General features: G+C 35.9%; 2 protein-coding genes across 3 annotated transcripts; both read right to left on the bottom strand.

Annotated features, from left to right (window-relative positions):
- Positions 1 to 264: 264 nt before the first annotated feature.
- On the bottom strand, positions 265 to 5,822 carry LOC110278756 (uncharacterized). Its single transcript, XM_052259456.1, has 2 exons — positions 4,597 to 5,822; positions 265 to 377 (listed from the first exon to the last, which is right to left on the bottom strand). Exons 1-2 carry the CDS (start codon positions 5,366 to 5,368, stop codon positions 361 to 363), a joined length of 789 nt encoding a protein of 262 aa, XP_052115416.1. The 5' UTR covers positions 5,369 to 5,822; the 3' UTR covers positions 265 to 360.
- Positions 5,823 to 6,420: 598 nt separating this feature from the next.
- Positions 6,421 to 11,103, bottom strand: LOC107480784 (putative E3 ubiquitin-protein ligase RING1a). 2 transcript variants are annotated; one of them, XM_016100956.3, is made up of 10 exons: positions 10,842 to 11,103; positions 10,670 to 10,712; positions 9,656 to 9,714; positions 8,771 to 8,852; positions 8,507 to 8,627; positions 8,390 to 8,431; positions 7,645 to 8,160; positions 7,286 to 7,393; positions 7,018 to 7,209; positions 6,421 to 6,918 (listed from the first exon to the last, which is right to left on the bottom strand). In XM_016100956.3, the coding sequence occupies exons 1-10, from the start codon at positions 10,930 to 10,932 to the stop codon at positions 6,892 to 6,894; spliced, it is 1,281 nt and encodes a 426-aa protein (XP_015956442.1). In that variant the 5' UTR covers positions 10,933 to 11,103; the 3' UTR covers positions 6,421 to 6,891. The 2 variants fall into 2 exon arrangements, with proteins under 2 accessions (XP_015956442.1, XP_015956443.1); XM_016100957.3 differs by having other exon boundaries at positions 7,645 to 8,157.
- Positions 11,104 to 13,422: the final 2,319 nt, after the last annotated feature.

Below are 13,422 nucleotides of genomic sequence, written 5' to 3'. Positions count from 1 at the left end.
GCTTTGCTGGGAAACAAAATAGATTTTTTTTTTCAAGAGCAATCCACCTTCAAGGAAGCCGGAGATACTTGACTTGGTGCATTCTGATGTATGTGGGCCGAAGAAGACAAGAACACTTGGAGGATCTATTTATTTTGTAACCTTTATTGATGATCATTCTAGAAAATTATGAGTTTACACTTTGAAGACCAAAGATCAAGTTTTGAACGTGTTCAAGCAATTTCAAGCTTCTGCTGAAAGGGAAACTGCAAAGAAGTTGAAATACATTTATACTGACAATGGTAGTGAGTACTCAGGTCTATTTGATGCTTATTGTAAAGAGCATGGTATAAGACATCAGAAGACTCCTCCGAAGACTCCTCAGTTGAATGGCTTGGCTGAAAAGATGAACAGAATATTAGTTGAAAGAGTTAGGTGCTTATTATCACAATTTGGATTGGAAAAATCCTTTTGGGGTGAAGTTTTGAGCACTGTTGTTCATGTCTTGAACCAGATTTGAAGTGTCAGCGAAGGTATGGTCAGTTAAAGATGCTTCTTATGATCATTAAGAGTCTTTGGATGTAAAGCCTTTATTCATATTCTTAAAGATGAGAGATCCAAGCTTGATGTAAAGACTAAGCAGTGTATTTTTGTTAGCTATAGCATGGATGAGTTTGGTTACAGGTTTTATGATCCTGTTAGCAAGAAGGTGATTCGGAGTAGAGATGTTGTCTTTGTTGAAGACCAAACATTGAAGGATGTTGATAATGCGGAGAAGCCAATGGTTCAACCTAGTGATCATTTTTCTGACTTGGATATTACTCCCTCTATGCCTATGGTGAAAGATGGTAGAGTTAAAGTTCAAAATAATGAGCATGATACAAGTGCAGGTGAAGATGGAACAGTTGATCCGATACTTCATGAAGTTGGTGATGATGATCAAGATGAACAACCAGCTTTAGAAATTCCTGCAAATGCACTTAGAAGGTCTACAAGAGAGAGGAAGCCTTCGTCATGGTATTCTCCACATGAGTTTGTTTTGTTGACTGATGGGGGAGAACCTGAATATTTCGGAGAGTCTGTTGAAGATGAAAGCAAAACTCAATGGCTTGAAGTTATGCAAGAAGAAATGAAGTCCTTGCTTGAGAATGATACCTATGAGTTGGTGAAGCTAGCGAAGGGTATGTGAGTTTTGAAGAACAAATAGGTATTCATAATCAAGAACGAAGAACACAATTCTAAGCCTTGGTATAAAGCCAAATTGGTTGTTAGAAGCTTTAGTCAGAGAAAAGGTGTTGATTATGAGGAGATTTTTTCTCCTGTTGTGAGGATGTCATCCATTCGTGCTGTGCTTGGATTAGCAGCTTCTCTTGATGTGGAGATTGAGCAAATGGATGTGAAGACAACTTTTTTTCATGGTGATTTGGACAGGAAAATCTACATGGAGCAATCGGAGGGCTTCGTTGTTAAAAGAAAGAAAGATTTTGTATGCAAGTTTAAGAAGAGTCTTTATGGGTTGAAGCAAGCTCCAAGATATTGGTACAAGAAATTTGAATCTGTTATGGGGAGCATAGTTATCATAAGACAACTTCATATCATTGTGTATTTGTGCAAAAATTTTCTGATGATGATTTTATCATTCTTTTGCTTTATGTGGATGATATTTTGATTGTGGGTAAGAATGCTTTGAGGATTAATGAGTTGAAGAAACAGTTGAGCAAGTTCTTTGCTATTATAAAGGACTTAGGTCATGCCAAAAAAATTTTGGACATGACTATTCCTCTCGTTATAAAGATTCCAAGAAGCTTTATTTGTCACAGGAGAAGCACATAAAGAAGGTGCTTCAAAGGTTTGGTATGAATGATGCCAAATGTGTTGCTAGTTTTTTGCTCTTGATTTTAAGTTGAGTACCAAGCAGTGTCCAACCACTGATAAGGAGAAGCAAGAAATGGATGAAATTCCTTATACCTCAGTTGTTAGAAGCTTGATGTATGCTATGGTGTATACTAGACCAGACATTGCTCATGCGGTTGGTACTGTGAGTCGTTTTCTCTCTAATCCAGGTAACGAACATTGAAATACTGTTAAATGGATTATGAGATATCTCAAAGGTACAACTAACTTGAGTTTGAGTTTTGGTAGTGAGAAACCTTTGCTAGTTAGCTTTACCGATGCAGACATAGCAGGAGATATTGATTCTCGAAAATCTACTTCAGGTTATTTAGTCAAGTTTGCAGGGGAACTATTTCATGTCAGTCAAGGTTACAGAAGTGTGTTGTACTTTCTACTATAGATGTAGAGTTTATTGCAGCAACTGAAGCATGTAAAGAGTTGTTGTGGATGAAGAAGTTTCTTGTAGCACTTGGTTTCAAGCAAGACCGTTATGTGTTGTTGTATGATAGTCAAAGTGCTATTCATCTTGCCAAGAATTCTACTTTTCATGCAAGATCTAAACATATTGATGTTAGGTATCACTGGATACGAGATGTGTTAGACTCCAAGTTGTTAAAACTTGAGAAAGTTCACACTTATGATAATTGTGCTGATATGATGACAAAAGCACTCTCAAGAGATAAGATTGAAACATGTTGTTCAATCACCGGAATGGCGAGGGCCTCCACCTAGTTGAGAAGGGGGAGATTTGTTGGGCTTTTTTCTCTCCTTTGTGAGGCCCAAGCTCAACTTTTCGAGGGTGTATTCTTGCACCCTTATCTCTCTACCCTAATCAAATTTTGGTGTCAATTTAGAGGTAGAGAGTATAGCCACCAAAGTGAGAGAGAAGAGGAAAAACAAAATTCCCGTTTTTATGTAGAGCAGCAAATTTTACATAGCACTTTCTTATTCGTTCACCGTTGGATCGACTTGAAATTTGAACTGCGTGTTCCTATCATCTTGTTCTTTATTCTGGAGGGTGGGGATGTTGATTGGAAGTCTGCAATGGGAGAAATTGGCTTTGCAAGAGAGAAAATAGGTTTTTCAATTTTACACAAAGCAGCAATCTTTGAACAGAAGTTTCTCATTCTTTCACCGTTGGATCGATGTGAAATTTAGACTGCATATTTTTCTCATATTTTTCTTCATTATGGACGGTGAAGCATTTTATTGAAGGTCTTCAGAAGGAGAAATAGGCTTCGAACAACAGCTCTATTTTTTTGTGCTTTGATATTTTGGCTGGTTATATGTACGATTTGTACTTTGTTTGAGACTTTCTTGTACCTTATTTAATTATAGTGGAGCTATTTTATTGTCTGGACGACTCGTGGTTTTTACCCCTCACATTGTAGAAGTTTTCTACGTTATAATCTCGGTGTGTTCTTGTTATTGCTTTACTTGCTATATTTACTTGTTCCTAGTTGTTGCCGTATTGTGTTGTGAGTACTTTCATATTATTCTTGTGTTGGATATTTGTGTTGTTTCTGTTGCTAGACTTTTTCACAATCGGTGAGGCTAGAGGCGAGACGAGGGAAACTAGATGCGAGGCAGGAGAGGCAGCGGTGAGCTGGAGCTAAATGAGGCTAGAGATGAGAGAAACTGGACGCGAGGTAAAGAGGGATGGATGAAAGCAAGATACCGGAGACGAGAAGGAAAAAGAGTAAATTAAGGGTTTTTTTAAAATTTAAAAAGTAAGAATCGAGCATTGTCATTGAGGTTTTTGACTTTATGTGTGTTGTCATTGAAATTTTTTTGTCATCGTAAAAACTTAATTATAAAATTCAGTATGTTATAAAGATTTAATTAAAAAAATATAAAAACTCAATTAAAATTTAATAAAATTATAAGAAACGATAGAGGAATTAAATTTTATTGTCGTGATACAAAGAGATTTTCAGAATAAAAAATTTAAGTTTCTTATAGAATTTTGTTAAGTTATTTTTGTTTTTAAATTTCATCAAGGAATTTAGTTATTAAAAAAGCTAATTTAGAATGAAAAACGCTTACAATAAAATCTTGTCCTGTTAAGTGAATTCAACTAAAGTGTGAGACATGAGCTCTTAACGAATGCTAACGGATGATGGATTCTAGAATCTGGCAAATAAACATACACTAAGCACATTTCTTTTGTTTGGATTTATAACCTCATTTATGCAAGAAAAGAAGTTGCTTAGTCTAACTTAATCAAACACCGTATATGAGGTAAGATAGCTGATTACCATGTCTTGCACTTATAGTCTTATACATCTTAACAAATTAAACGCATGTATTTACTTTTATCTATATTAAGTATATATTAAAATTAATTATTAATATAAAATATATATTAAAATATATATACATGGCTGTTGCTCTGACACTATGAACTCTCCAAAATGAATATTTACCAAACTTAATTGCTAAAAATCACAGCGGTAGTTAGATCAAATAAAGGAGGTTTCATCTATAAAAAGTTTTATCTTCCTCGTGAACTTGTCTGATTTAATAATATAATAATATTAACCTTGAGGCATTATAGACTAATAATATTAGCTAGAAGTCTAGAACTTTGCATATAATCCAAAAAGCATAAAAATAAATAAATAAAGCTTAGTAGATTAGCATCAAGTAAAGTAGTTTAGCATGAAGAGTATACATGTATGGTATGCGTATGCATCCTAATAAGTAATAATAATAAGTCCTAACCATATCTGCGGTGCTGCCAAATTCCAGGACCCCCGGCGGCCAGTGCTTCTAACTCAACTGGTTTCATAATACAATGTTGCCCATTATACCCCTGCTGCATCTCCATTGCTATCTTTCTCTCCAACTCATGATGCCTCTCGAATCTTCTCCTCATTAGATTCTCCCTCCGACTCATCATCGTCAACTTGTTCTTTTCTCTCTTCTTATTATCGTCCGTTCTTCTTCTGCTTCCACCAATTGGAACCGGTATTGCTTCCAAACCCATTAACTTCGCTACAACCCCTGGCTTGCACCACACGACACTCTCTCCAGCCACCGTTGTTGGCAAACACATCTCCCTTTCAAAATCATTGATCTCTTCTTCCATCAACATTCCCCCTAAACTCCTCTCGCTGCAAACCGATCTTCTTCCTTCCACTGTTCCGAAAGAGGATCGGTACATAGCATCCCTACCGTCAAGCGAAAACCTTGGATATTGGTTCAACGCGTTCCTCGCAGACCTCAAGATGTCGCTGTTGTTCACACAAGACATCCTTCCCCTTCGTATGGAACTGTATTCGTTGAGCTTGGCCTTCCTCGCCATCTCTTCCTCCATTTCAAGTTGCAGTATCAGATCCTCCAGTGTTGGAGAGCTTTGCTTTGAAGGGGAGCTTATGTTGTTGTGTTGGTTGAGTGTGGAGGTGGAACCGTCGTTGTTGCACAAGGTTCTGAAACCTTTCTTCATCTTGGCACCAAAGGAGTTTTTGAGGAGAAAGAAGGGCATGTCCTTCATGAGAGAAAGAGAAAGAGAAAGAAAAAGAGAACAAGTGGTGCATGGTTGTCAAAAATAGTTGGTTATAGAGAGGAGAGGATGCTACAGGAATGCATTGAAACTGAAACGTGAATGGAGTGAATCAGAGCGGTGTGGCGTGAATGGAGAAACAAGTGCAATTAGATATGAGACTTAATAGCAGTCACATGATAGATAGGGAAAGTTAAGGGATTCAATTCACGTTCATTCACAGGTTCTTCAAAAAAGCATTATATTATTGTGTGTTTATAGCAGAGTATGTGATAGATTACCTAATTCATGCCTTCTCAGATACCATTTTTCTTCTACTCTACAATTGGTTGGAAGAAATCAAGGCCATTTATTAAAGTCGTGGAGGTACACTCCATCAGAAACTATTGAACTGCCACCCTCTCCATCTTTGCATCTATTTCTAGCTTACTACTATGAAATATGTCGGCAATTTTATAATTCTAATATAATGCATATCCTCCATAATGTATTTTAACTTCAAACAAATTTATGCTCATTCATTGCATAACTTAATAGAGTAGGGTAGATGTAAATTCTGGAGTAAGTTGTTTCTCCTAATCCTCCATAAATGATTTGAAGATTTTCTCTACTATTTTTACAGGGTATTCATATGTACCAAGACAAGTTTATCCAGTATCTTTCCCGTTTTTATGGCTGCGGTTTAAAAGGAGACCGAGATTAATTGACAGAAACTAAGAAATTAAAATCCCAATATTATATTTGGTGTAAAACCTACATGATTGAATTATATTATAATATTTTGTTTAGTCTAAAATAAATATAAAGATAAATTAAAAATATTTATTAAAATATATTTAGTTATTAAAAAAAATTTTGTTAAAGTTTTAATGTCTCTAAAAATTTCAGTATTTTATGTTTTTGTTTTCAAAGTTTTTTGGTAAATGTAATGGAATTCAACTAACGGCACTGAATTCTATTTTTAAACGGTATATCATGATTGAAATCCAAAACACTCGTTTAAACCGTCCATCTAATTATGTTAGTAACGACTTTCAATTGCATTTTGCATTATCTAGTAGCTCACTAGCTCCATATGAAGAGCATGTATAAAATTGATCAATATGTCTTCGGTACATTTCGATATTTGAAAAAAATAAAAAATAAAACCACATTTGTAATGAAAAAAACAAACCGTAGTGTTTTACCACACACAAACACAAACTGACGGACAAACTTACCATAGCCACCGATGTGACATGAATGGCCACTGATTGCAACTTAGTAACATATTTATGTTAAGATTTACGAAACCTGTTGTGTATCAAAATACCCTCTACCTGTGGTTTTTCTTTACTGTCTTATTTACAAACTAAGATCAGCCCCCTTCGGCTTATAATATGAGGAAGGCACTTACTAGATAAATGTTGAAAACTATCTATGATTTCTCCGTGTTCCGTATAATTATATGTTTGTGCACTTAGCAAAGAATGGTTCAGATGACTGTTCATCATTCAGTTCGAGCGAACTGAATTCTACAACTTCCTCTTATAAGCCATGAGCTGTGGGAGAGAAGAATAGCAATGTAACAGTGGTAAGAATAAAATGTTGGAATAAAAAGGTTTATTACCCATGGAACATAGTCACTTTAGAGAATTTACCAGATAACCACGGATGAGGTTACAACTTTTCAGTTCAGCCAACGTTTCTTGTTCTCCTAGAGCACGTACCTTATCTTTTTTTGGATCAACTGTTCTTTCACCTCTTATAATATTGACTTGCGGCTCTCCCGGCTCTTCTACCAAGCATAACTCAACATCATCTGGCTGCTGTGCAGTCTTAACTGCAACATACTGCAGAAAAAAACAGTGAGTGACGATATGTGATACAAAACATTTGAGTATCACTTGATCTGAAAAAAGATATAACCTTGCTCAGTGAACTGACTGACAATGTAGGCTTGCACTGAAGGTATGGCTCCTGCAAATTTGGTCCTCTTTGTTTATCCATAGAGACAACCACAAGAAAGATATCCGACTGAAACAGTATAGGCCAAATGTCGGATCTTATCATATAGTTGCAGTATCAAGTGCCCACGCAAAGAATGATTATAAGAAGGAAAAGAAAAATAATTATAAAACATGAACTTAGCAGCCTTAACATGAATCTGAATCTGAGCCCTGGTTTAAAAGCTGTCAGAGTGAAACCTCAAACAGGTGACCATGTGACCATGAAGCCAAGCATATAGTCTGGTACTAGAAACAATCAATACTAAAAGAATAAATTACCCTGTCATCATTTTCTTCAGAGCTGTGAAGACGATCAACCAACTTGGAGATGCGACTGTTTTTGGAATTTTTCCCATTGGCAGAATTCTTGCCATTTCCTCGGGTGTGACTCCGCTGTCCATTCTTCCCCCAGGCAAGTGTACTACCAGATGAAGTTATGACATCTCTATCCCCTTCAGGAGTATTTTCCTCTCCGGCTACATCCGCGTCAGTAGAGGCAGAATGCTGAGGAAACTGTGTTTCTCCGCCTCTTTTGCATCTTTTTGGTCTGTTTTCAGTCTGCTCATCGCAGGAAGATGAGCCCTTCCCCCCTTCATTATCATTCACACCCTCATTGTCATCGGATACTTCTTGTTCACCTGCATTTCTGAAGCGTTTTCTTCTCCTCATATTTGAGGTTCGATAGTTACCTTGTGACCTCCTTACGAAAGCCACTGCTGCTGATTTAGCATTCCGTTTCTTACCCAATGCTTCTGTCTGTCGTCTAAGAGTCTGAGCAATGGAAGCTTGAATCTTCTTAAAAAAGATAAACACTTGAATTATTAATAATACAAGCTGGTGTAAAAAAAAATAAAAAATAAAAACTTGCAAACAAAATATAACACAGATGAGCAACTTTAATTTCTTGATCTTGCTAACAAACTCGACAATGCCAAAGCACAACTGCTGCTAGAATAAAAAAATGTACAGTTGCCATAAAATTTATAAACATCCATATTTTAAGAAAAGGCGAGTCAAATCCCACCTGTTTATTGTGAGTCACCTCGTCTTCGTGTAATGCCAATTCCTAGTACATAACCTTGTTAGTGAGTTATTCTTTCAGAGACATTTTTCAATCATAGATACAGTATGTCGACATTACCTCCTCCTCATACTTATCAATATCTGGATAGAGAGCAGCAATCAAGGCATCATAATTTGGATCATCCCTGAGTGAGCGTCGGCTAGCACAATGTGTACGGCAAGCAGGGCATTCATTGTTACTGTAGCAAATTCAATCCAGACATACTCAAAAGATGAAATATAAAACTTTTGCTGCAAAATCAACGTAGACCATTCCATATATGTGTGTTGTGTGTGTATGGGTGTGAAATAATAAAGTAATGGTGGCAGTTTGAGGACTAACCCAAGACGCATAGATTTGTCTATGCACTCTCTGCAAAAGCGATGCAGGCATTCCATTACAGTTCTTGTTTTCCGAATGATGCCTACACATAAAATAAAAATCAATAATCAAATTCAAAAGGTTTAGGATTCTGCATCCAGGATATCTTGTTAAAAGTTAAAACTCAGTCTTAAAGCAAATTGTGCATGCAAAAGTATAAAAAGGCAAAATCTATCATTTTTCTAAATAAAAGAACCTTTTCATTTTGGTAAATGAATTAAAGATGTAGTTAATCCAATATTACTACATGAATAACTTATTTAAGCACATACTATAAAATTATGAATAAGTCAAATATCTAATGTCCATACATCATTATTTGCAGAATACATACGTATGTCCACTGTAAGCACATTTTTAACGTCTCATACAATTCCGTCGTGCTGGATAACTGTCCTAGTTAAAGATCCAATTGAATGCAACAAACTTTCTACAGATGTAATGAATAAAATCACAACTATAATGGAACAAATATCTATCCCAACTTCCTAAGATAATCTAACGGTTAATTGTCCAATTATATTATGTACTAAGCATAAGCCCTCCTTCTGATTTATCCTTTCTTTATCTCCTGTCAGTTCATCTACATTAGCATCTGAGCTCGGTGTTACCACATTAAAACTTAAAGCATCAAAATGTTGAAGGAAAACCGAGGAAACAGAACAATTACCTCTTTCCATTGCTGGAATTATAACAAATATCTTGCCAAGTAAGCATGCTAGACTAATTGATGCCTTACATTACCAAAAAACTATCCAGCGAAGAAGGTTCATACCGACATCCAATTCTAGAAGAACATCAATCATATATAATTACGCAGTCTAGCATCTGTTAAAAATTACAAACCTAGGCAGATGGGGCACTGAACTTCCTTGCGTACATCTGCCAATTTTATAACCACATATCTGTAAATAAAAGCCAATACAGAGGTATTAGTATGTCTCTTTTTTTTCAATGATAGAAGAATATTATTACGAGATAGGAGGATAAGATTCCCTCCATACAAAAACAAAACACAAATAAAAGATCAATGAAATGTCGTTTTCCGATATCTCAACATGAAGAAGAATCGTTCTTACAGACCAAAATCTCATGTCTTTACTCTAGGAAGGATCATTTGTATGATAACAGGAAACACAAGTAGTTAGCTTCATCTTAATTCTTGTCAGTTAGAAGGGCATGTTATCTGATGCATGCATGCAAGCGTTTCACACCATTGGCTTAGCAAAGTAGCATGACCATGAAAATATCATTACATTCTGATTTCAAATGGGTAAGATAGAAATCCTAGGTGCCAATGAAAACTAGGATTCAGTTTTTAATTGCAGAAGACTCAACATAGATTTAAGTATTGCCTCTCATGGCACCATGATACAGTCACATACAACCAAACCAAGAATAATTGAAACGTTCAAATTATTCTTGTCTAATCTGAAATCTAATACTCGAACGATCTATCTCTAGTACCAAACTCAATCGAACTTTGACCACGTAAACAAGTGGGAAAATGTAACAACAATTCGAAACAGAATAAACACACATAAAATCATATTAAAAGTCACCAAAGTAATCAAACGATTCAACGTCGAACTTGGGAGCAACCAAACCATCCAACGCCAGAGAAGCAAGACCGAAAAGCATCACTAACAAATCAGCTAAACTATGGTAGCACACTCAGAGAGACGAGACACGGGAACCGTAAAACAAAGGCAACAGAGAATCAAATCCACATTGAAAATTCAAGCTGCAGCAAAATCGATCGAGAAAACAGAAAAAGCAAACGAAAAGAAAGCAATGAAAGACAAATCGATAAGTAAAGCGACGGAATAAATGAGAAACAAAAAAATCAGCTCAACATACTCCTCCTTGTCGCCGTTGCTCAAAGAGTTGCTTCGATCGGATTCTAGAGATGAAAACAAGGAAGCAGAAGAGACAAAAGAAAATGATAAGCAACAGCACGAGTTATGCAAATCCGGATGAGAATGAATTTAGGGAATCGAAGCGCAAAAATCGAGATGAAAACGACACGTACCGACTTCATATTCTTGCTTCTCGACGCTGTTGGCGCGCAGAGCATCCTCGTGCTCCTCCAGAGACCCATGCAACCGCTTCTGTGCTGGCATTGTTTACTGTTGCGACCACAGCCTATCGACGAATGAAAGACCGTAACGCTTCGCCGCCGGAGGAAGCTGCTGCGGCAGCGGTGGGAAACGGAGAAAAGAGACGGAGACAAAGTGTGACTTCAACGCCTTGACCAGAGAGAGAAAGAGAGAGGGTGGTGGGGGCAGAGGGTGAAGGATGAAGCTCGTGATTTGTGTCATTCAGAAGTAGCGTTATATAGTTGACACTGGAAACGGAGTATTGGAGTAACTTCCAATAAGAGTTAGACACGTAGGTGTGTAGGGTAATATCTTATTTGACAAAATTGGGAGATGGACGTAAAAGATCGTGGTGTTATCCTGGTCCATTTGTTGTTATTATGAGCCATGATGCAGCTGATCATTACTCTTATTTTTTACTTTTTAAGATTATTTGGTTGGGCAGGCCTTGGTGTATGAAATTTCATCCCGGGTGAACCTTATTCCTCCAGGAATAAATTTCTTCCCGGCGAATACTAATGCGGCATGAAAAAAAATTTGTTATTTAAAGTATCAAAAATGAAAATAAAATATTTTAAATTCTAATTTTTAAATTTTAAATTTGAATTATTAATATAAAATATAATAAATAGTGACAAACGAAGATATGGACACCGTAAAACAAATAAATAGAACAATTACAAACGACGAGACAATTGAGTAGAGAGAGAGAGAAAAAAATAGGTACACAGTATAACTGAGGGAGGCAATTGAGCCATGCGAGGAGCGACGACGAACAACACACAAGCAGCCACGACCAACAATAATTAGAGTAGAAAAATGTATAGATAGATAATGAAAATATTAAATAATGTGAATAATAAATATATTAAATATTCATTTTACTAGATGTGTGGATGATTATTCTAATATTAAGATTTAGGTAGATAATTTAGACGTGTAATATGATTTAATTTAATTGGTGATTGTTCACGTTGTTTAAGAAAGTTATTGGTTATCTAATATTATCCTTAAAGTAGTAGCGGCAAAAAAACATTAATTTAATGAAAAATATGTGAGTTAAGTTTTAAAGTGGTCTCTAAAATTACACTTAAGTCTTAAAATAGTTTCTGAACTTAATAGTTACCCAATTTCAATCTTAAAGTTGTACACCGGGATCCACAGTCGTCCTTTTAGCAATTTCTGTCCACCTGACTCCACCAGAAAGCTGATCTGGATGCCTCTGTGACACACTGGCAAAGAAACGACTAGCTGACGCGGAAGAGTAAACTTTTTTTTATTCAATTTGGTCCCTAAAGTGAATTTATAAATCCTAATCCCCAATTTTGAACATCACTATCTGCAAGGCTACTCTCTTCTTCTCTCTTTGCTCTTCTCCATCTTCAAAAGCACACAGTTATGGCTAGCGCAAGCAACGCTTCTGAGAGATCGAACAACTCACGATCTTTTAGAAACATTACGAGAAGAATAACTAGAAACAGAGATTCGTGTTTGCCAGAATGGTGTGGGTGCGGGTCGAGACCAGTGTTGTAATGCTCAGCGACGGATTCTAACCCAGGGAGACCATTCGTCAGTTGCCCAAACTACAATATAAGTGGTTGTTGTTGTTTGCTGTATTTCTGGATATGAACTTGGCTGATTCAGTTTTTTGGGTGCAGAATGTAGGTAACAGGCTGTGTGGGTTGTTTCTGTGAGTAGATAAAATCTGGAAGAAGATGTGATAACATGTGATGGCAGAACAAACTCTTTAATTGATAATGAAAAATGGAAGATGAAGATTGCTTGAAAATTTGGGAGGCTAGAGTCTGAAGTTAAGGTTTTAAAAATGGGTAGGATTTTGGTATTTGTATTTATACTACTGATTATAGGAGTTATTCTTTTGTTAAAACTAGATAGACAATATGGCCAATTGTATCTGACAAAAAACAAATGACATGTTATATGCATATATTGTTCTTATACCTGTACCTATCTTTTTATTTGAAACAAATACAAATTAAAGTAAACGACATCACTGTGCTTGCATATTTTGAAAATTGAAGAAATAATATGAAATAGTAATTCATTCATTCATATTATAATACTTGCCCATAATATAATGAAACACTGCCAAAATATTGTTCACCTATAAACATTGTTCATCCATTATCTCAAAGTTTTCATCATAATTAAGACCTTATGAAACCATAAATCCATAGTATCCTAATTAAGATAGCATTGAAAGTATATAATCTAAATAAAATAGATGGACAAAAATATTAATTGTTCCATATACATAACAATCTAAGTCTTCATTTCTTGGTTCTGGGTGGTCTGAATCTAGTGTTAGGCACAAATTTCATAAAGTTTGCAAGCCTTGTAGCAGTCTCCTATGTTGCACCTTGGATAGGATTAGGTGGAAGATTTCTTGCTGGTTGAGTGCTAGCTGTAACATTCTACCACATAGAGTCTTATGCTTAATTCATAAAACAAAGGTGGCCATGTATTATGACTTCTAAAATAATATATATATAT

Source organism: Arachis duranensis, chromosome 3 (assembly GCF_000817695.3).
Source record: "Arachis duranensis cultivar V14167 chromosome 3, aradu.V14167.gnm2.J7QH, whole genome shotgun sequence".
Lineage (NCBI taxonomy): Eukaryota > Viridiplantae > Streptophyta > Magnoliopsida > Fabales > Fabaceae > Arachis > Arachis duranensis.
The sequence above is the reverse complement of the archived record's forward strand: the minus strand, read 5'-3'. Positions and strand labels throughout refer to the sequence as shown.

Excerpts from the sequence above, each read along its gene's own strand:
- LOC110278756 (XM_052259456.1), bottom strand. The coding sequence starts at position 5,368 with ATGAAGGACATGCCCTTCTTTCTCCTCAAAAACTCCTTTGGTGCCAAG.
- LOC107480784 (XM_016100956.3), bottom strand. The coding sequence starts at position 10,932 with ATGCCAGCACAGAAGCGGTTGCATGGGTCTCTGGAGGAGCACGAGGAT. Across the intron at positions 8,628-8,770 it reads GACAAATCTATGCGTCTTGG|TAACAATGAATGCCCTGCTT; the intron begins GTTAGTCCTCAA and ends AATTTGCTACAG. Across the intron at positions 8,161-8,389 it reads AGGTGACTCACAATAAACAG|AAGATTCAAGCTTCCATTGC; the intron begins GTGGGATTTGAC and ends ATCTTTTTTAAG.